At 30.6% G+C, this 22,952-nt stretch overlaps 3 protein-coding genes across 4 annotated transcripts; 1 reads left to right on the forward strand and 2 right to left on the reverse strand.

Annotated features, from left to right (window-relative positions):
- Positions 2,443-5,355, forward strand: LOC109349541 (probable WRKY transcription factor 4). Of its 2 annotated transcripts, XM_019590379.1 has the most exons (5): positions 2,443-2,910; positions 3,527-4,215; positions 4,299-4,457; positions 4,706-5,013; positions 5,129-5,355. In XM_019590379.1, the coding sequence occupies exons 1-4, from the start codon at positions 2,473-2,475 to the stop codon at positions 4,983-4,985; spliced, it is 1,566 nt and encodes a 521-aa protein (XP_019445924.1). In that variant the 5' UTR covers positions 2,443-2,472; the 3' UTR covers positions 4,986-5,013; positions 5,129-5,355. The 2 variants fall into 2 exon arrangements, with proteins under 2 accessions (XP_019445924.1, XP_019445923.1); XM_019590378.1 differs by having other exon boundaries at positions 4,706-5,355.
- Positions 13,964-15,508, reverse strand: LOC109349542. The gene has a single exon (XM_019590380.1). The coding sequence runs from the start codon at positions 15,421-15,423 to the stop codon at positions 14,422-14,424; it is 1,002 nt and encodes a 333-aa protein (XP_019445925.1). The 5' UTR covers positions 15,424-15,508; the 3' UTR covers positions 13,964-14,421.
- Positions 17,495-18,523, reverse strand: LOC109350777. The gene has a single exon (XM_019592077.1). It carries the CDS (start codon positions 18,428-18,430, stop codon positions 17,495-17,497), a length of 936 nt encoding a protein of 311 aa, XP_019447622.1. The 5' UTR covers positions 18,431-18,523.

Genomic DNA, 22,952 nt, shown 5'->3' on the forward strand with positions numbered 1-22,952 from the left:
TTGCTGCTTTGTATAAATTAAATAGTCTTCTCTCATGTTTGAACATCAATAAGTCACACTAATATTTTGTTTTTTTTAATTTAACGAAAAATAAAAGTGATTTTCAAAGAAATTTATTCTTGTGGCAAATTTCTGCAAGTTCTATACAATAAAAATGTTTTTTGGCAGTTTGTGACGAGTTTCGTCTCATTATCCCCACCCAAAAGCGAGATTGTGAGAACTACATTCTGTTTCGTACCTCTTTTTCTAACCATCCCTCACGTTACCGTGCATGATTGGTGCACCACCACTAAACCCAAATTATTTCAAAGTCTTCGGGTCAATGTTGACAATTCATATGAGATTGGCCACCGCATTACCCCACACACAATAACAACCTCACCGTTTTTTATTCTTGTTTTTAGCAGCCACAATTTATATATTGTTTCCGATTTAATGATTGAACATCTAATAAATTCGCACATTTCATTTATAAGATTTTAAAAGGTGAAGCCATAAGGAAGTTGTTTTCTCATGATTCCAGCTGGACAAAAAATAATATTAGAGATAGCTTTAACATATCATTTTTATATTTATAGAAATTAGTGTCATACTCAAAATAATGACAATAAACAATAAGTTAGTTTACTTTTGTTTATTTTTTCTTCTTGATATAACTAAAAGGATTTCTTCATTGGACTCTCATGTCGATCCGAGAATAAATCATTTTTCCACGGAGGTAAATCTTTGCCTACTAGGCAAGAGGATAGCAAGTTCGAAATAGGACATGTTTTTTTATTATTATTAAATTGAAGTAGTTAATGGTGGGGTTACCATTATCCTTTTTTTGTGGTGACGAATCTTGTATGTGTTCCTAAGAAAAGGAATTTTTCCATTTTTCGGGGTCTCGAAGGAGCGTGGAAACACATAAGAACTCTTGAATTGAAATGGAAAAATAGATGTAACTCCAGTTACTTCGGAAATGGTAAGATTTTTGGCGCAAGAAGAGGGGTTGATCCGTATCAACTGACTATTTTCAAGATATCAGGGTAAGTGATTTATTTTTTTAACAAATGTCATTTTTAGAATCAAATTTTTAATAATTTGATCAAATTGTGAATCTAATGAAATTTTATACTATTAGACCTACATTTTATACTCTTTTCCTTCCATCAAGATAATTGTATTAGAAAGTAATATAAAATTTTACTACGAAAGAGTATGTTTTATGAAATTTTTTGACAACAAACAAGGTAGTTGAATTGCATGAGGTATATACTAGGTATGTTAAGAAGGACATAGAAGAATGAAAGATATATCAGTTTTATTCTATATTTAGTTACGTTTCATGTGGTTTTATTATATATTTCGTTAAATGATCATAAATATTTTTATATTATTTCACACTTTCAAGTGAATTAAACATGACTAAATTTTGTTCTAATTTTACAATATATTAAGGATTTTTAAATCGATTTCACAATGTACCTTACACCAGATACACCACATGTGGAAGTGTGGAACCCACTTCATAACTAAAAAATAAGTAAATAACAAGAAGGGTTGGAGATGCTCTAGTCATTCATTGCTTAAGAACAATCATTAAGAACTTGTAATGATGATACTCTATAAGTGAACGAATTTTTTGACAAAAAAATAGCTTCTTATTGATGCTTAACAAAGAGACTTGTTTTATTAAACTACAAACTTATAAATTCGTATTTATAAGCTATTTGAAATGGTTTGAGTTATAGCCCCATTTACTCTCAGCTAAATTTATTAACAATTTGTATTCAGTGAACTCCATTTTCACTTTTCTACTTTCAACTTCTGAAATTTTAGCTTGTAAGCGAGTATATCAGCTGGTTGCTCCAAATTGACCACATTTTGTGTCCAACAAATAAGACATAACTTATTGATAAAAAATAAAATTTAATGATAAATATATCATTTTATTTATAATTATAATGATATTTTTGTCATTGGAATTAATAGTAAACACATAACTTATTTCTAGTAATGGAGATGATTATATACATGTCCTACAATATCTATAAGATATAATTGGTCATAAAAATATATAATAATTAAATTTTTAACTTAAATATATATTTTTTTAATCGAGACACCTATATTAATTTCCTAAACAATTTTCAATCCACATCCATGGAATATTTAATTAGTTTTAGTGATGTAAGGGAGTTTCTAGAAAAAATGCAGACATTTCTTTTAATCTTGCACAGTACAAATAATGGGACTTTTGGACAAAATGGGAAGTAGCAGAAGACTTTTCCATCTGTGTGGCGTGGACTTTTACCAAAAACTCAGAATCTGAGATCCACGAAACTCAAAACCACAAACACAATCACCATAAAAAAAGTGGCTGAAGACTTCGAATTTTCAATAGACAGAAACAACCTAAGAGTATAACCACAGACAGAGAAACAAAACAAGTTGAGTCTTGATTCATTTTGTTTCAACCAAAAAAACTGAATGGTAGGTGGAGATGGGAAGAAGCAACCACCTTCAACGGCGGCGGAGGGTAGTCCACCACGGCGACCCACCATAACTCTCCCTCCACGCACTTCCATGGACACCCTTTTCAATGGTGGTGGTGGTGATGGGGGAGCCTTTGTCTTCAGCCCTGGTCCAATGACTCTTGTTTCAAGCTTCTTTGGTGAGAACAACAACGATGAGTATAAGTCTTTTTCTCAGCTCCTCGCCGGTGCCATGTCTCCACTGGATCACAAAGGATTTTCCGGTGAAGGTGGTGGTGATGGTGATGGTGATGGTGATGGTGATGGTGCCTTCAAGCATAGTAATAATAATAATAATAACACACAGTTATCATCACCCTTTTTCATGATTCCACATGAGTTCAGCTCTTCTGGCTTGCTTGATTCACCTACCTTCTTGTTTTCACCTCCTCAGGTATTTATTCTCTTCAAATGCATTATTTCTTTCTATCTTTGATTTCATTTCCAATGAAAGAGGTTAATATAAGGGAATAAGACTATGTTTTGTTTTGTTTTGTTTCCTATTTTGTGATGTTTGAAGGGACTTTGTTTTGGTATGTGTTAAAAGTCCTACCTTTATCATTTGCTATATTTAGACAAACCCATTAATGCTCAGTAGTTGATTTATGGACATTAAATGTCAATTTTGGATTTTTAGAAATTTGAGGGTATGACTTGGGAGCAGACCCTAATTAAGGTTGTTCTCAGAGAAAGAGTTTTCGTGTGTAACTATTAACTATGAAAGGCTAATTATATATGACATTGTTGCTTCTAGTGCCAAACTAAAACCATTTTCAAAATAAACTAGTTAATACTTGAGGAGTTTCTTTTTTATTTTTGGACATGATTTGAAGCCAATCTTTCAAGACATTTGAAGATTCCATATGTATACAACCTATGGTGTCCTTTTGTTTTTGAATTTCACTTAAAAATTGTTTTACCATAACATCTCACACAACATCCCCAGCTTTTTTAAATAACTTCCTTTCCTTATTCTCCTTAAAATCTGAGTTGCAAATCATGTAATGTAGGGGAACTTTGGATTGACACACCAGCAAGCTTTAGCACAGGTCACAGCTCAGGCTGTGCAGGCCCACTCAAATGTGCAAATCCAAACTGAACATTCATCCTCTGCATCATTAGTAACTGCAGCTACTTCCACTACTACACAACAGTTGATGTCACGGTCAGTGCCGGACACTAGAGCAGCAAAGACTGAATCCCTTGATTATTCTCAATCTGAACAAAGATTGCAGTCTTCTGTGAATGGCGATAAGCCTAATGACGACGGCTACAACTGGCGGAAGTATGGGCAGAAACAGGTAAAAGGTAGTGAGTTTCCTCGAAGTTATTATAAGTGTACGCATCCAAACTGTCGTGTCACGAAAAAGGTTGAGCGCTCTCTTGAAGGTCATGTGACTGCAATTATTTATAAAGGAGAGCACAATCATCAATGTCCTCATCCCGACAAGCTCGCAAAAGATACTTTATCTTCAAATCAAAATTCTGATATGCAAGGGAGTTATGATTCAAGTTATCAATTCGAAAGTGGAGGTTTAAATAGATTGAAGGAAGGGATAAGTCACTCAATGTCTAAGATGGATCAAGAGTCTAGTCAGGCAATAGCTGAACATGTATCGGGAACAAGTGACAGCGAGGAAGTTGGTGATCATGAAACTGAAGTAGATGATAAAAATGATGAGCCTGATCCCAAGAGGAGGTGAGGGTTTAGTTCATACAAACCTATTTGTGTTGGAGTAATAATTCTCCTTATGTTGTAATTGAAGTTTTATGATTTTGCAGAAACACGGAACTTAGCTTACCAGATCCAGCCTCTTCACACAGGGCTGTCACAGAGCCTAGAATCATTGTGCAAACAACAAGTGAAGTAGATCTCTTAGATGATGGGTATAGATGGCGAAAATATGGGCAAAAGGTTGTCAAAGGCAACCCTTATCCAAGGTGATATTGTTTTTCCCCCACACTTTGATTTCATATACTCTGATGACATTATCATTATCCATAACAACTGTGAAAATTATTTGGTGCTAAAAAAAGTTCTCAATTATTCATCAGAACTCAGATTATGCTACTTCATATAATATCCTCTATTGTATAGTGCATAGGTTTTGGATCCATGTCTTTCTGTAGTACTTTTGCCTTGTTAATTTTGGTTTGTCAATAATGATACATGCTTCTACCATATATAGGAGCTATTACAAATGCACAACCCCAGGCTGTGGTGTTCGGAAGCATGTCGAGAGGGCGTCAACGGATCCTAAAGCTGTCATAACAACATATGAAGGAAAACATAATCATGATGTGCCAGCAGCTAAGATTAACAGCCACACCATGGCCAACAGTAGTGCATCACAGCTAAAACCACCAAATGCCAAACCCGAGACGAATAGTTTCAGCAGCAGAGGAGTTGGTGCCAATCAACAGCAGCCCGTGGCACGTCTAAGGCTGAAGGAAGAGCGGATAACATAGTTTTCCTAGTTCAAGGTTGGAACAACAGGTATAATATAGGAACTTGCCACCAGATATGAAGCATGTGTCACATTACACATTACTTTGAGGTTCCATTTTATTGAGTCTGAGGCCAAAATTTTGATCATGGCCTATCATTGCAGTTCCTTATATACAAATAGAAGAGTAGTTCCACTTTCTTCTCTTCCTTCAACTGCTCCCAAATGAGAAGAGGTAGCAATGTTTAATATGAAAAAGTTTGCAGAGTCAACATCATGTATTGGATGAATGCTATACAAATTGTTCCTTGTATGTACATTTAAAATATGAAAGTTATGTTGTTAATATAGTTTTAGACTTGGTTGTTGTATAGTGCCTCATCATTTCATCAGTTAATACATTATCTTTTTTAAATTTATATTTTATAGTCAAGAATTTGAGGAAATGGGTAGCATTTATATAATCTATTATTCATTTGTATTATTTTTTTGAAGAATGAATGGTGATTAAAAATCAATGATGGATAATAGACTGATAGTGGGAAAAAAATTATATCGTCAATATATACATTTTTTCTTCAATTAAATATCATTACTATTAAAAAAGTAGCAATTACCAATACAATGGTGCACAAAACTTTACAAGCATATTAGATCAAAATTGAACTCTTGCTCAAGGTATCATTCTTTATTCAACAAGAAACTACTGTAATCACTATTTTTCCATTTAACTTTACTAATAGTAACGGTATTTTCTTTACATTTCTTTATATTTTTCAGAATTAGAATTATGTTAAAGGTGAACATATCGAAATATGCCACTTTTAAAGCAATTATTACTTAGTTTGTGTGAGTGTTAGTCTAAAAATGATTGGGAATAAAATCAAAACATGTCCAAATTTGTTCCTCCTAGGCTTAGTTGATAGCCCACATTACATAGGAGGAACAAAACTAAATACTTTACAACCTAGGAGAAAGAAGACTCTTCAAGTAGTGTACTTGGATGTGTGCTTTTATAATCAACTCAATTAATAAGCAAACCTCTAACTTGGAAATAAGATTAGATGTGGTACCGATTGATTGAGCCATGATAAAATCCTTTTATTTTTTCTCTTCCAAACATTCATAGTAATTGTGTTTTTACTAAGATATCATTGTTATTTGAGATTATGTACTATATTGATTAATTTTTGGAGATTGAATTGTTATAAAACTAAGATTGAAAATCAAAGAATTGATCTCATGGAAGAATAATCAATTATCCTAATATATTATTTGATATGTATTATGAAATCTCTTCATCTCAAAAAAGTTTTAATGTGTAATTTTTACACTTATTCAAACCCATTCTAAGTGTCATTAGAGCCTTTATCGTCCAACACAATTCTTTCTCAAGACAAGCAATTCAGTTTGAAAATTGCCATAGTCTAATTGACAAAAAGATAGAAATTAAAAATCACATAAGAATATAAATAAAAAAGACAAGAAGAAGAAGGCGATTATTGAAAATTCTTTTAAACATAATAGTTCCCAAGGTATTAGTCTCGTGAAAGACACCATTGAGACATTAATTATAGATAGGTTCGGGAGCACATCTTCTATCCTACAATTTGTGTCACTTTATATGTCATTAGATGTGATTTGATAGAAAAATACTTAATAATTAAATTTTAAACTTAAAAATGTTTTTTCCAACAAATGACAGTTGATAACACATGAAGTAACACAAACTGTGAGATAAGAGATGTACTCCCGATCCAGCCACCCTAACAAATTATTAAGGACCATGTTAGGGTTAGGATATAAAAGCTAATGGTTCCTTGGATAATAATTTCCTTGAAGGCCATCAGAATCATGATTAGTAGTAGGAACTTGATCATGCTCATAACCAACGCCCACACCCCTCTGATTTGTTCGTTGTCGATTTTCAGCACTTATACCCCATGAGTTTGGTGTCATCTCAAATTGGTTAGGTGAGAAGGATGTGTTATACAACCCTCTATTGCCATTACCATGTTCGAAATTATGCCAAGGCATGGGATACATAGTAGCCATAGGTTGCATTTGGGTCCCATGATAAAGGGGTGGACCACCAAAATGTTGATGATTTATCATGGATGAATAAGGACATGGAAGACCACCCAAACCAACACCACTCCTAAAGAATTCTTTCTCCATCTTTGAGAGGATTCTTTCTCTCCTATGAGCATTTTGATGTCCTCCTAGAGCTTGAGGGTTCGGAAAACTCTTGTCACAGAACTTGCATGGGAATTGTTGCTCCTTGGATTTGATCACTTCGTTGTCGTTGTATTTTTCGACAAGTGTTGGATCAACATAGTTGCCACCAAGACTGAGAGAGAGTGACAAATTTGAATCTTCATCGATGATGGAAGATCCATCAATCTTTTGCTTATATTTTCTATCGCTCAAACTTCCAATGTATAGTGTGTCTGACATATTGCTAATTATCCTCAAAATAAGATAGATATTAGCTAATAATTTTTTGTGAAGTTGTGAGAAATGGTTGAAAAGTATGTGGTATTTATCAATTGAAAATATATATTGCATTTCACATAAAAAGGAAATATTTATAGGGTTTTATGAATAAATTAACATTGAGATAGTATGAAACTTAAAATATTTTTGTTATTTATCATATTACTTAAACACACAAAATAATTTTATTAATTTACTATTAAGATTTATATTCCCTAATAAATAATTCTAAATATATCTTTGTGTGCATGTATATATGAACTTTGACATTCATTAAATGAGTTATTTATTCCTGGAAAATTAATTTCATTATATTTATTTTATATTTTAAAAAAAATATATCTGATCTATCAATAAATCAATCATTGTACTTTGACCCAAGATGAATGTAGCTAATGATTCATGTATCTTCTCTTGAGTCTTGACTAAGATTCATACATATGACTAATAGTAAGTATTTGCTTTAAAATTGTCATAATATGTACACCTTTAATATAGCTAAAAAATGTATTCTAAAAATATAAAAATTCTCCAAAATTATGCTTAATATTAATAAAGTTAAAAAAATAAAGTGTAATTATGCTAATTTTTTCATGTATAAAGGATAATAAGCAAAACTTTACTCCATCCATTATTTATTGGCTATATAATATTTTTTAAACTATCAATCAATATTATGTGTTTGACTTTTGTGGTATTTACCATGAAAGTCAAACTTTTTTTAATGATATGGCTATCCATGATTAAATGATTATTTTTAAGTTATAAATATCATTAGTTGGTAGAGCTAAGAAACACAAAGTATGATATTAAGTTCAAACCATATAAGTTACATATTTTGTCATCCTTAGATAAAATCTTTGCCTCTAAAAAAAACTGATTATTTTTTAAACTTCGGTGTTAAAATTAAATTTGTTCGATTTAAGCATTTATAAATTGTTCATTTTTTGTCATAACTAAGATAATTTATCAGTCTATAGGAAAAAACTAAGGGTATATTTGCTTTCAAAAAATATTTTTTTTGTTTCTATTTCCTATTTTCATTTTCAAAAAAACAGTTTTCATTTTCATATTTTTATTTCTTGAAAACATGTTTTTATCATCATTTTTATTTTTAAAATCATTTATTGTAAACTTTACACTTGCCTTTATAACTAGTTCAATTCAAAATGTTAATAACTAATATGCTACTACCAATGATTTCGGATGTCTTCATATGTTATATTTGCATTCTTTTTCAAGGGATTTTATGTCAACAATGTGTTAATCACTTTTAATAGTTGGATATTAGCTACCATAAAAACATGTGAAAGGTCACAACGAGCATTATGCAGTTGCAAGTGCTCTACAAAAAAATTAAAAGCTAAAATAAATTAGTAATCTACAAATGCTCTATTATTTAATTGAGGTTATAGTAAATTCAAGAAACGTCAATTTTTATATCAAAATTATATATTATCATAATTATCGTCGAACTATTTCAACAATATCATGAGAGAGACAAAAAAAAGTTATTATGTTGAGAGATAAATAAATAAATTTTATTATGAGGATGTGTGGTGGTCTAGAAGTACTTATCGATTGATTTTAGTATTTTATTGATAAGTGAAAGAGTAACATCATTTTATGTTTAAGATTGTGTAAATACTTTAAGAAATTATTGAATGATATAAAAATTAGATACAATTTGATTAAAATAATCATATTTAATGCACTTTGAAAAATGTATTAAAAAAGAAATGAAGAAACATGTAGTGAAAAGAGAAGTAATATATAAGGGTATAATAAGAAAGTAAAATATAAATGTGTATTGAGTTTTTAAAACATCAAAAAAATTGGATTAATATGAAAAAGTTAAAACATCAAAAAACATAAAACGAATGAAGTAAAAAGTCTTAAAAAATTCAATGAAATGTCATTGCTTCATTATTGAAACTGACATTTTTTTCATTTTCAAAATTTCAAGAAATGAAAGTCATGTTTTTTGAAATACGAAATGAAAATAACAATACAAATATGTTTTCATACTCAATTTTATTGAAAATGAAAATAGTCAAAGCAAACACACTATTTTTAGGGTGTGATAGTTTCTCCAAACAAATCTTACTCTCATAAATCAAATATTTGACTTTTTGAGTTATTAGAGAATCCAATAAAACCTTATATCAAACATACTAATGTGTTATTGAAATAAATTGTTTAAAGTTTTTCATCAAATAAATGCTGTTGATATTTGGACACTTCTTTGGTTCGGATTGTTAAAAACTGATTCGAATAGAAAATGCGTACGAGAGAAGCAGAACTTTGCAGCTTCTTGTAGAAACGTTTTTCACGAAAACCCACTATTTTTTAATTTTAAAAAATGATTCATTAATTTTTTAGAAAAATAACCACAATTATCCTCTATCCTATTTTTTATGTTGGGAAGACCTATCTCCTTCCATCATATAATGCCTTGAACTTCAACATAAAACCATACGACATAAAAACCAGAGGATAAGGTTGTCCTGTCCAATGGATAAAAAATTGAAAGAGCAAAAATAAATAAGTCATTGAATTGTGTTGGAAAATATTTAAGCATTATCAATGTAAATATTTATATATAATCAGTGTATCGTACCCAATTCATTTGTTTATTTTTGTGAAAAGTTAAGAATAATTAAAAATAATAATATATAATATAATGACAACATAAAAAACTTGTACACTATTAACACATATATTTTTCTCTCATATAAATAATTAATTCACATGGCGCCATAAAAACTTGTTTAAAATTATTTTCCAAATGTACAGTCGTTTTTTCAGGCTTGTAGTCAAGCACAAAACATTTTTTATTTTCCGTAAATCCTTTTTTTGTTGCAAAAACGTTTCTATAGAATCATTTTTCCAAAACTTAAACAACAACGAGTATTGGTTTAAGTGTACATATTTGATTCCTTTTAAGTAAGTCTCGAGTTCGAGTCTTGTGAATGAAAAAATATCTACTAGACTAACCTCACATACCTGTAGATATTATTGACTCAAACATAATTGCCTTCAGTGTGAAAATATATATGGTAAACAAAAAAAATAGTTGTTCCTAAATCACATTAATTTTATTAATAAATTAAAAACTGTTATAATTTATTATAATTATTAGAAATCAATTATAAATAAAAAAATGTAATTTTGTTATTGACATGCATGCAATCAGTTGAAATTTTATTCAATGAAGACAAGTTGCCGTTCTTTAATTTTTTTTATTTTGGTCTATGCAAAATTTAAATTTTTTATAATGATTCTGGATTTTTTTGATGTTTTCCCATATGTTTGTAATCTATTTATTGCTAGATTGTGTATTTTCATTGTTCTCTCCTCAATAATTAATATTCTTATTTAGCCACTTTTATTCTTATTTAAGAACAAAACACCAGGAATAAGAACACCACAATGTAGAAAATAAAAATATTTTTATGTTGTAATTGTTTTTTACGCTGTTAGTAAATCATCTATCACTCATATATTAATTATCATTAACCCTCAAACAAAAATAATAAAATTAATCATAAAAACTTTGCACAATACATAAATTTTAAACTCTATTATTAATCATATATTATTTTCCTTGGCCAGCTGCATTGCTGCAATGAATTTTTCTCACATTGATTATTAAGTGAAGCTATCATAGTATCATATGGTCAAATTTAAAATCTGAATACTCATACTTATACAAGTTTCTTTTTCTCAGAATTTCATTTTCATTTTTTAATTATTATTTTCAATTTTCAAGACAATATTAATTATTTCTCTATCAAAATTATGACCCAATTCCATTATTGTGCAAAGAGAAAAAAAAGTATTAGTGGAATAAAGAGAAGAGAGATTGGAAAATAATAAATAATGAAAAATATTAAATAAGAGTAAGATTAAATCTTATCATATCATTTAAAAATTAATAAAAATAACAGTGTAACATTTATGTATTGTCAATATAAAGATTTTGTACATAATCACTACATCATCAATCATTCATTTACATGAATGAGTACAGAACCTATGTAGAGTGCATACATTTTTTTGAAACAATTACTTTTATTAGTATATGTAATTTGGTTGAAAATGTCAGATAATAAGAACGAGAGGGGTAAAATTCGTTTGAATCATAGTGGACATTTAATAGCAACTACGGCAAAATCAATATTTTGGTTTCTCATCTTAATTATTTCAAATTAACCCTAACTTGTTTTGTTAAACTAATCCTAGTTCTAACTTCTAACATTAGTTTTCCCCTATTGTTACATACTTTGTCAAACCTGAATGAAATCCCTTCTCTTTTCTCTGCCACAAAATCCACCATATCTTCTGTTATAAATGGCAACATATAAATTCCCAAAAGGAGACAAGACATTCTTGTGTCGTGGACATTAGTTAACCCATGCTAAATCATATACAAAAATATGCAATCTAGCTGATAAGGAATTAGCTTGCAACCCTAGTAAACCCTAAGACCAGTGTCTCAATGAGCCTTCCATACCTAACTCACCTAAATTATTTATTATTATTATTATCTTAAGAGATACAACCAAGGTTGTGCTTTGTGTCTATCCATAATCTTAGCCCAATACCTGAAGGTATGGACCATGTTCAACATAAAAATGTAAAGAAAAAACAAAGGGTTAGCGAGAAATGTCACCTTTTTGTTTGATAGTAATGTAATTTACTTGGAGAAACACAATAACAAACAAGTGAAACAACTTCATCATTCTTATTTGAGTTCATTATTTTATAATTTATCAGAAATAAAAACATAATCTACCTTTTTCTAAGTGTCTCATTATTTTATAATTTATTACAACTTATTATGAAATAAAAACATCTACCTTTTTTCTAGGATATCCCATTATTTTATAATATATTATAACTCCTTATAAATAAAAACATCTACTTTTTTCCCACAATGATAAACATCATTTTTTCTACAACCTACCTCATTTTTAACTAATCATCTACCCTTCAGTTCTCTCTCTTTGCTTTTATTTTTCTCTCATTATTCTTATTTAAAAATAAAAATATAATTTATATAATAAGAATTCTACAGCGGAGAACATATTAGATTAGATTAAGAATGTTGTTATTCTAATATGAACAATCTTAACAACAACCATCCGTAAGTAATACATTTTGGGTACTTGTTGCAATTGGATTCAAACTTGGTGAATCAATGAAGCTAAACTAACTTCATTCCATGAAGCAGCACCATTTGATTATCCATCCTCATCAATTCTCTCCAAGTTCTTTAAATTGATCAAAGGACGCAGCTGCGTTGGTTACAACAAATGCAGCCTCAAGAAAGATTGAAGGTTAAAAACGAAAGTGATGCCTTCTCAATTCAACTAATTTTACAAAATGGGTTGGGAACCTAAGGTACTTGACAACATGACCTAACAAAACATGCCATTACTCCTTCAATAAAACATACCATCATCAAGTGTATGCATAAAATAGTGATTGGGTAGTTGACACCAATACACCAAAAAGCACACATATGATTTTCTCAGTGTATACCAACAACAGAGTGTGCTACTCAATTTTGTTGTGAAGACGTAAGCTACAACATCAACAAGGTAGTCCTACAAATATACTTTTATGACAATAAATCAACAATTTTTTTTACAGAATCTGTTATCGTGGTCATAACAAACACGTTGACATTAAACACCACCTTATTCAAGACCTAATCAGGGACAGAGAAGTGCCTACTTGACATGTTAAATGGATATGTGAAAATGAGGTGTCTCAAGTGCCCATTGAATTAAAGAGTCTGGGACCATTTCCAATTTTCCTTGGTTTCACCATGAACTATTGCATAAGCAATAACAAAAATGTACATCTTGGCCTATGAGCGGTGAAGGGGGAGCAATAAAAGATAGTAACTAATGAATTTGAGTTTTCAGACAACAAATCTAACATCCATTTCTTCAAAACTTACAAATTTAAGTGGCGATTGGGGAAATAATATGAAATCTCTCACCAAATACCCTATAAATACAACTTTCAACTACATTGATGCTCGTCGCCAATAAAGAGCTTGCACATAATTTGGCCAAGGTATGTTAACAATTCAAAGCTTCTACGCAGTTACATTTTACATTCATCAAATCCAATTAAAGTAAACATGATACCGATAATAACTGTCTGGTTTTGTTACTAGGTGTCCAGAGAGCATTTGTGACAAGCACAAATTGCTAAATCAACAAAAGACTGGACCATTTGTTCTTCCTGACAACTTCAGCTTTCAAATTAGCTAGGGAAACATTTACTAATTCTGATTTGTGGGTTAAACTTGGAACTTCTAAATTCTTCTCAAAATAGAGCCATCCAATATTTCTAAATTTATCTCAAAACAACGCATTTGCCCAAGCCAAAATCCAAAATTCCAGGTTTCAAAGATATCCTCTCAGATCTCTAAGTCATATTTGTACCATAATCATGTACACTCCATCAATTTCAACCACAAAAACATGAAACAACAATCAAACTTTTTCCTATTTGGTAATGTCGGCTACATGATCAAATAACGCCATTATGTCTTATCATATCTAAAAGCAAACTATTTATATCTAAATCCTTTTTCAGTAAGAATACTAGTTCCCACATTTACTTCACATTTTAAGAATCAAAACATGATTTTAAATTGCAGTTGTAGTATTATAGTTTTGATAATCCTCATAACTGCATTTCAACCTCAATCACAGTCATATTAACCACATTTTTTCGCATCTACAATTTAAAAACATGTTCATAAGCTTCACATTTACTCTGTCATATTCTCTGATTAACACAACCAAATCTTTTCCTGGTCTAACATTCACACATATCCTTCATTTTACACACAAAATATACTGAACAAGAGACAAAAAAACTACACATGTTACAAATGCTCACTTACCTCGCTGGTTCTTCATTTTATATAACACTAATTACACACGAACAACCGAAACAAGATGAGGTATCTTCCCCTCATCAAAGGGCAATGTAACATACTCTCTTGCAAACTCCTCCACAATCTCCACCGCAAGCTCGCCATGAACCGCCTTGCAATACATGTAGAGCACGGTGTTAGCCGCGGTCTGGTAAAGCATCAGCAGCATCAAGGAAGTTGAAGCCAACACAATCTGCACCACAGAAGCCCAATCCTTAAACAAACCACTAGTTCCATTTCCACCATCACCATCAGAATTCGAAGCAAAAACCGAGTTGCTCCAAACCAAAACCACTTCCATGAATCCGAAGAACAATAATGAAGACAAACCAATTCCCTTCATTCCCTTCATCAATTTTGAACTCCGGTTAAGTGGTTCGAAACCGTAGGTTGATTCGACGACGGAGATTACAGATGATAGGGTCCATGAGAGTTGAAGGTAGAGGAATGGAGGGAGAAAGAGGAGGAGGAATAAGAGGATTGAGAAAGTGGAAGAAAGTGAAGGGGCAAAATGGTAAAGTGAATGAACGAAGAGAAAAGAGAAAAGAGCTATGGAGAAAAGGGTTAGTTGAGAAAGTAGAGTAGTGAGGAGGAGAGGGAAGAAAGAAGGTAAGATGGATTGAATAGCGGAGGGGAGTTTAACGGGGCGGCCGAAGAAGCCGTGGAAGACGCTGTGAGTGATGGAGGAGAGAGAGAAGAGGGAGATTAAGATAAGGGAGAGGGAGAAAGGGAGAGAGAAGAGGAGAGTGTTGAGGTGGCGGTGGTGGTTGTGGTGGTGGAAAAGGGGGAGGGTGGGAGTACGGAGGAGGATGTGGATGTGAGAGTCGGAAGAAGGGGAGAGGAGGTGGAAGAGGGTGGGGGAGACGATGAGAGAGAAGGAGAGAGGGAGGAGGAAGATGACGGAGAGGGCGAGGAAGTGGCGAGAGTGAGCGTTGATTATGCGTTTTGATTCGGAGAGGACGGTGCAGAAGTTGAGGGTAGGTGGTGGTGTTGTTGCCATGGGGCCAAGTGAATTGAAATTAAAGTTGTAGATAGAGAGATACACAGATGTGGACTCCAAACTCAAAAGGATTCATCTACACCACCATCCAAAAAGTAATGATTAATATGTCGTTTCATTTGGATCAACTATTTTTTTATTTTTCATCAATTTGATTTGGTTAAGATAGTAATTGAAAAATAATATAGTGAGTTTTTGATGTAGAGATAATCTATGAATGAAATGATAAGATAGTATAAACCAATGATAAATAATGAAAATGATAACTTATGTAATCATATAATATTATAAGGATGTAATATGTATACACTAATAATGAAAGTATTTTTTACGTTATCAGTAAATTATCTATCATTGATTTATTAACTACCATTAATTCTAAAAAAATAATATAATGATAAATAATGGATCGATAATATAAAAAAAATTATATACTCAAATATGTTTTCTCTATCACACCATCAACAACAGTTTTTCACCATATAAATTTAATAAAGAGTTAATCTTAAACAATAGTAATTATATTGACTTATGAATGAAGATGTACAGTGGAAGGGGGAGAGAAGGAGATATGAATAGATTAGAGAGGAGAAAATCGGAAAGAGGACACTATCAAAATAAAGTACCAATCTAACATCATTTCTAAGATCAAACTATATTAGAGACTGATGTTGTCTAACTATATTAGAGACTGATGTTGTTTAGCTTTAAAAAGTTAACCGGTTAAGTATCAAATTGTAGCCAAAATTGCTTATAGAATTGAATCAAACACATAAAATAAGTTAAAGGACAAAAGATTGAAATGACATTCATGTATAGTTTTATAAAAACTTAGGATATTCTTTTAATATAAGACAATTTTTCATTAATTAATGAGACATTTTGTATTTATTTATATTATCATATATAAAATTAATAAAAATATGATCAATATTAGAAACGTCAAATAAAAGAAAAAATTGAAAACTTAACTAACCTAATAGCATAGTTTAAGTAAGAATGCTTCTTCACTTTATTTAGAAAATATCTCTTTATGTATAGACTTTTTCAAACAAGACTTTTCACAAGCGTGTAATAATTCTCATAAGTTTCTTGCTTTTTACAATAATATTGTGTATTTATTATCATGTAGTTATAGTCTTCCCATAAGAAGCCAGCTAAAAACATACCAGCTAGTTTTCACAGTATTTGTGTCTCAATTTTATACTAATTGAAAAAGAAACAAAATAAGAACATGAATATTCAATGATTTATTGTTTATTGTGGATTATTTGTAATTTATCATTTAGCTTAGGCATAGTTATAAGAGTTTAAAATTTGTGCACTGACAACCGTAAAGTTTTTTACATTGTCAGCACATTATCCACCATTGATTTGTATTACTTTTATTTGAAAGTCAATAATGATTAATAAATCAATGGTGGATAATTGACTCATAGTGTAAAAAACATTTACACCAGTGTATACATATTAAATCCTTGTTATAATGATATAAGACATTGATAGATCCTCAAAAAAAATTAATTAATTCTTATAAACGACATGGAGGAATAATCATATTTGACAAAAAAAAAAAAGTTAATTTCTTACTATCATTAGGTGAGGGAATACCAAAAAAAATTTGCACCTATTTTCTTTTACGCTTTCCTTTACTCAATGTTTCAAATTATGGACCACATTATGTGATACTATTGCAATATTGTAGTTGTGATAATTGCTACAATAATATAAAATCGCAATTGTGGTGTAATACTGAATCACACTGATGTGACTATAACATGCTACAATACAATCACATCAGACCACATTTAGATTGTATCGGACTGTAAAAACATATTAGGTTGCATCGATGTCAAAAATATGTTTTTTGCTCATAATATAATTCACACTCCAACGGTTGAAATCCACATTGTAATGATTGCAAAACCAAAATCACAATAATCACAATGACAATTTAAAAGATTGAATTTTTTTTGAAATATGACTAGCTAAACTCCTCCAAATAGAATGACTTATACTCCTTCCACTTAAAGCAATACATTGTTTATTTGCAAATGATTTATAGTAACTCCTAAACATTATCATCTAATGGCAAAGTAACATAATCATTTACACACTTGTCGTTGTCATGAATACCCTTGCAAAGTATATACAACACAGTATTGGCAGCAATGTTGAACAACAGATATATCATAAGGAGTATGGATTTCCCAACAGTATCTAGCACAATGTGCCTCCAATCAAATGTTCTTCCTATTCCATTTTGAGAACCCATTAATGAAATATTCAAAACTGGGATGCACCACAAATACAACCCCTCCACAAGCCCAAAGAAGAGCAACAAAATCAGTGCCACCTTTTTCATTCCCTTAATCAAACTAGCACTCCTTCTTAGTGCCTCCAAACCCCAACATGGTTCCAAAACCACAACCACAGGCACCAATATCCACCTAACTTGCAAATAAAACATCACAAACAGCATAGGAAGGACAACAAGAACTGCAGTAGAGAAGCCAAGGAAGTAAGGGGATAATGTGATACCAATAAGAAGCTGAGTTCCTAAAATGAATAGGAAGAAGAGAAAAGAAAAGAAGAAAGAGATGAAGAAGAAGATAAGTTTTAAAACAATGGTAGTAGCAAGAAGGGGAAAGAAGGAAGTTGATATGGATTTGATGGAGGATACAAGATTGAAGGGTTGAGTACCATAGAAGGCGTGGAAAACACTGTAGGTGATGCTACTGACACCACAAACGGAGAAGAACATAGCAAAAGTAGAATATAAGAGATACAAAAAGAGTTGGTTAAGAAGGTTAATGGGTTGGTTTTGATGATAATAAAAATGGTTAAGAAGTTGGAAGGAGAGGGTGTTGTAGATGAGGTAGAAACATGAGAGGGGTAAGAGGAAGATAGTGGAAAGAGTGAGAAGGTGACCACCGTGAGCTTTGGTGATTCGATTTGTTTCAGAATGAAGAGCCCATATGTCTGGTTTGGGTTCTATCACTTCCATGTTGAAGAAGAAGATAGAGAATGAGGGTAGTGGGAATGGCTTTGGTTTTGGAATGATATTGAAACCTTTTGTTTTAATTGTTCTAGTCAAGAAATCTTCACATAAATATACAATTTTTAATATGAGATCCTCCGTCGTAAAATGACTTTATCTTAATGTCCATATTCAATGAAGTAACACTAAATAATATAAAAAAATAAATTTATGTTTTTATTTTATTTTAAAATAAGACATTTTAATTTGCTTGGGACACAAATGAATAAAATAACAAAAGATCTTCATCTCAACTTTTCTGCCACAAGTTTCCATTTGTTGACAAGGTTTTGTTGAAACTTCTCAATAATAAAGTTCCTCTGAAGAAAAGTCCAGTCTTCTATACTATATTATTCCATGCTAATAAACCAATAATAGTGCATGTAAGGAGTTGCTGTAGTTTCTCAATAAATTCCTCAAAATAAAATTCCAATCTTTACAAATATTAAATGCTAACTCATGTATGGATTGCCTCTATTTTTTAGTAAGAAAATATTTATTATATGGAGTACAATCCTATTTAAATTTCCACTTTGATGGTGATCATCATTCATCAATCCCAGGAAATAAAATGAGTATGGTTCCTTTGAATTGTACCAATTTATACTATTAAATGTGATAAATAATTAAAATATATATAATTCAACTAATAAATCAACATCTAAAGTTTGTTTGCAATTATGCACTTTAGACTATAAAACCCTAATCAAAAACCCTAAATACTATAGTTGACTAAACATAGAGTTAGATTTGTGTAGATTCATAGTATTTCCCTTTAACCCATGGGATTGATAGGGATGACCTCGTATGGATAATTTATGTTGTCTCATGAGTTGTAATAAACAAAATAACTTTATCATCTAAGATTCTAAGTATATGGGATAGTCACTCGTCCAAATATTACACAGAAGGATTTTGCTACAATTGAAAATTCAATATGAAAAGTATGAATCTCAAAATACTACTTTTGTTTAACTTGACCCTATTCTAACTTTATATCATGATTGGATAGTTTTTTTGGAAGGTGAAAATTTTATTAAATGGGACAAATATACAATAAGAGAGATCCAAGAACACAACACTAAAGCATAAGACCTAAAAATGCACAACTAACAAGTAAATAGAAGCACCTAGAGAACCAAAAGTAGGGTCTAGCAATAACAAACCAAACTAGCAATAGGGTTAGAAACCCAATCCAATTAAGACGTAGTAGAGTTTTTAATTCTACAATTAATCCAAAGTTAGCAACTTTCTCAAACTCATCATTTTAATGTTAAAGATAATATCATTTCTATACGGATAATTCTTTTTAACTTGATCATCATAGACAAACTATAAATTAAAATTAGACTAACTTTAAAGATCTATATAAACTACACAAATTAAGACATTATTTAATAATGTCCTAAAAGTTAAAAGATGGAAATTGAATTTTGATATACTTTTAAATAAATTTATACCAACAAAAAAATTACTAACTTTAAAGATCTATATAAACTACACAAATTAAGACATTATTTAATAATGTCCTAAAAGTTAAAAGATGGAAATTGAATTTTGATATACTTTTAAATAAATTTATACCAACAAAAAAATTATATTATACGTAACAATTGCAGTTTCACAACTCGATGTAGTATGTTAAGGGACAACACAATTGTCATATTTATTATGGTCATAATTTTTAATATTATTATTGTCATTACTCTTCATTGATCGAACAAACATCTATTATTCTATATTGTATCTTAAACCATGTCTAATACTAATAAACACATAAAATTTTAATCAAAAAATTAAAATGTTTATTATTTTTTGTTTTTGTTTCAACTTCAAGAGACATGTTTTATAATACTATTTGGGACATTAAGTCAATGGTCGATATCTACTGTCCCAAAACAGTGTACCACTTATGTCACTATTTGTGATTGGTCAGAAAAATAATTAATTATTAAAATTTTAATTTAAATATATTTTTCAATTAATCACAAGTCATGGTACATGAAGTGATATACTTTTTGAGATAGCATATATGTTCCCATATGAAAACAGTGATACGTTGTCACCACCCTTCTATTGTCACCACCCCCATCATCATGTTGCCACCTTTATTGAAATTTTGTTTTGATTGTTCTAACTAAGAATTGTTCACATGAATATACCACTTTTTAAGCCACACGTTTCCATGCGTTGACAAGGGGTTGGTGATGCTTCTCAATAAGGAAGTTTCTCTAAATAAAAACTCAGTCTTCTATACTATCATTTAATGCTAATAAATCAATCAACGTGTCCGTAACGAGTTGCTGTAGTTTCTCATTAAATAAATTCCTCTAAAGAAAACTCCAATTTTTGTGAACTATTCAATGCTAACTCGATGATGGATTATTTCTATTTTTAATAATAAAATATTTATTATAGGAAGTACAATCCTATTGATTGTGATTATTATCAATCCACATATAATTAGTTTACATTTATGCAGTTTAGAATTCAAAACCATACTAAAAAGCCTAGATACAATAATTGACTAAGCATAGAGTTAGATTTGTATACCATTCATAGTTTTTCCATTTCTATTGTCTCATAATGTATACATAATTTTGTAAATGGTGTATTTTATTCGTTAAAATGTATAGTACGTAAGTTACACTAGCATATTGTAAGGTTTAGTGATATTATACATATATTATGAGATGAAAAAGAAAATAAGTTTGAAAAGATGGTAGTGGCAAGAAGGGGAAAGAAGGAAGTGAAGTTGGATTTGATGAAATATGTAAGATTGAAGGAATGAGTAACCATAGAAGGCGTGGAAAACGCTGTGTGCGATGCTAGCTAGTGACACCACAAGACGAGAAGAACATAACCAAAAGATAAAATGAGACATGAATAAAGGGTTAGGGTTGAGAATGATTTGATAATGTTGAGAATTAAGGAGGGGATACGATTGGTTGAGAAGTTGGAAAAAGAGGGTGCCTTTTTTTTTTTTTTTTTGAAACAGCAAAATTGTATTAAAAAGCACAAGATGTGCACACCGAAAAAACCAGAATCAAGTCATCCTTAAGTTACAGGAGTTCAGAATACAAAATCTAGGATCTAAACACCATTGGCTAAAAGGCAAAGCCAATTTTCCCACAATAGAAGAATATCAATACCACGATCTAACTTGGATTACATCCACCAAGTGTGAAACATCTTTTTTCTTATCAGTGAACACAACATCATTCCGCAAAAGCCACAAGGACCAAATCATACAAAACCAAATCATTCTCCACATTTTCTTCCCTCTTTGATTCGGCCAATAAGAGTCATGAAAAGTTAAGAATTCTGTAAAAGATTGAGGTATGAGAATTGATCTTGTTTTTGTTTTGCTTTTAAATATAAAAATATCTTCATAAATAAAAAATGAAAGTATCATAACATAAGATGTTATTTTTACTTTTATATTTGATAATTCATCTTCAGTACTAAAGATAATAATAAGGAGATGGGTATGAGAAGGTGACCATTGTGAATTTAACGCCTTTGTTAAATATGAGTGTTGGTAACTACCTGAAGTTGTTAGTTTCTAACGGTCACAAATTTTTATAAAGGTTATAACTGTAGAAGACAAATGGGTGTTTATGAGTATTATTAAAAATTTAATATCTATAATCATCATAACATGATTAAGAGGAAAAGTAAACAATTAATATAATCATATATCAATCCTGATAATTATATTATATTTATTAAAAAACATGATGATGATATCAAGTAAAGAGAAGATGATCCATTGAACTTATGTCAAGTTATGAAATATTCTAACTTTCAAAAGCGGATTGAGGCCATGAAGGATGAGATAAAGTTTGTGCATGATAATGACTTTATCATCTTGTCGAATTTGCAAATGGATATTTCAAACTAGGAGGGACTCAAAGGGTAATATTGACATATATAAAATTCATCTAGTTGCTAAAGGCTATACTCAGAAAGAAAACATTGATATAAAGGAACATTCTCTCCGGTATCTTCGAATGATTCTTTTTTAATAGAGTAAGTTACACTCACACCCCTGAGTTTTATTGAAATTACACAAACAACAGTTTTTTAAATTGTCATTTAATAGCGCTTTTGTAGAGCTTTCTATGTGAGCAAAGTAGTACATAAGGTTATATTCAATAGCGTTTTTTATAGCGTTGTAGAAAGTAGACATTTAACATCGCTCACTGAAGCAAATGTTGTTAAATGTCTACTTTCTAAATAAGACAATATCTCTCTAAAACATTCTACCAAACACATGATAAGCATGTTCAACTCCACCATATTTACAATAGATTTGTTAAATCACCAACGACTTCAATTACATTCAACCTTAACAGATTCCAATATTATAAAATAATAAATGAGTAATGAGATCTTACGCAAATTGTTCATTTTTTCTCCTCTAATGTTCACCATAACCAGAAACCTAACACACCATAACTTCACAATAAATACACAAATCATACTA

This window comes from Lupinus angustifolius, chromosome LG06, assembly GCF_001865875.1.
Source record: "Lupinus angustifolius cultivar Tanjil chromosome LG06, LupAngTanjil_v1.0, whole genome shotgun sequence".
NCBI lineage: Eukaryota > Viridiplantae > Streptophyta > Magnoliopsida > Fabales > Fabaceae > Lupinus > Lupinus angustifolius.

Excerpts from the sequence above, each read along its gene's own strand:
- LOC109349541 (XM_019590378.1), top strand. The coding sequence starts at position 2,473 with ATGGTAGGTGGAGATGGGAAGAAGCAACCACCTTCAACGGCGGCGGAG. Across the intron at positions 2,911-3,526 it reads TCTTGTTTTCACCTCCTCAG|GGGAACTTTGGATTGACACA; the intron begins GTATTTATTCTC and ends CATGTAATGTAG. Across the intron at positions 4,216-4,298 it reads GAGCCTGATCCCAAGAGGAG|AAACACGGAACTTAGCTTAC; the intron begins GTGAGGGTTTAG and ends ATGATTTTGCAG.
- LOC109349542 (XM_019590380.1), bottom strand. The coding sequence starts at position 15,423 with ATGGCAACAACACCACCACCTACCCTCAACTTCTGCACCGTCCTCTCC.
- LOC109350777 (XM_019592077.1), bottom strand. The coding sequence starts at position 18,430 with ATGGAAGTGATAGAACCCAAACCAGACATATGGGCTCTTCATTCTGAA.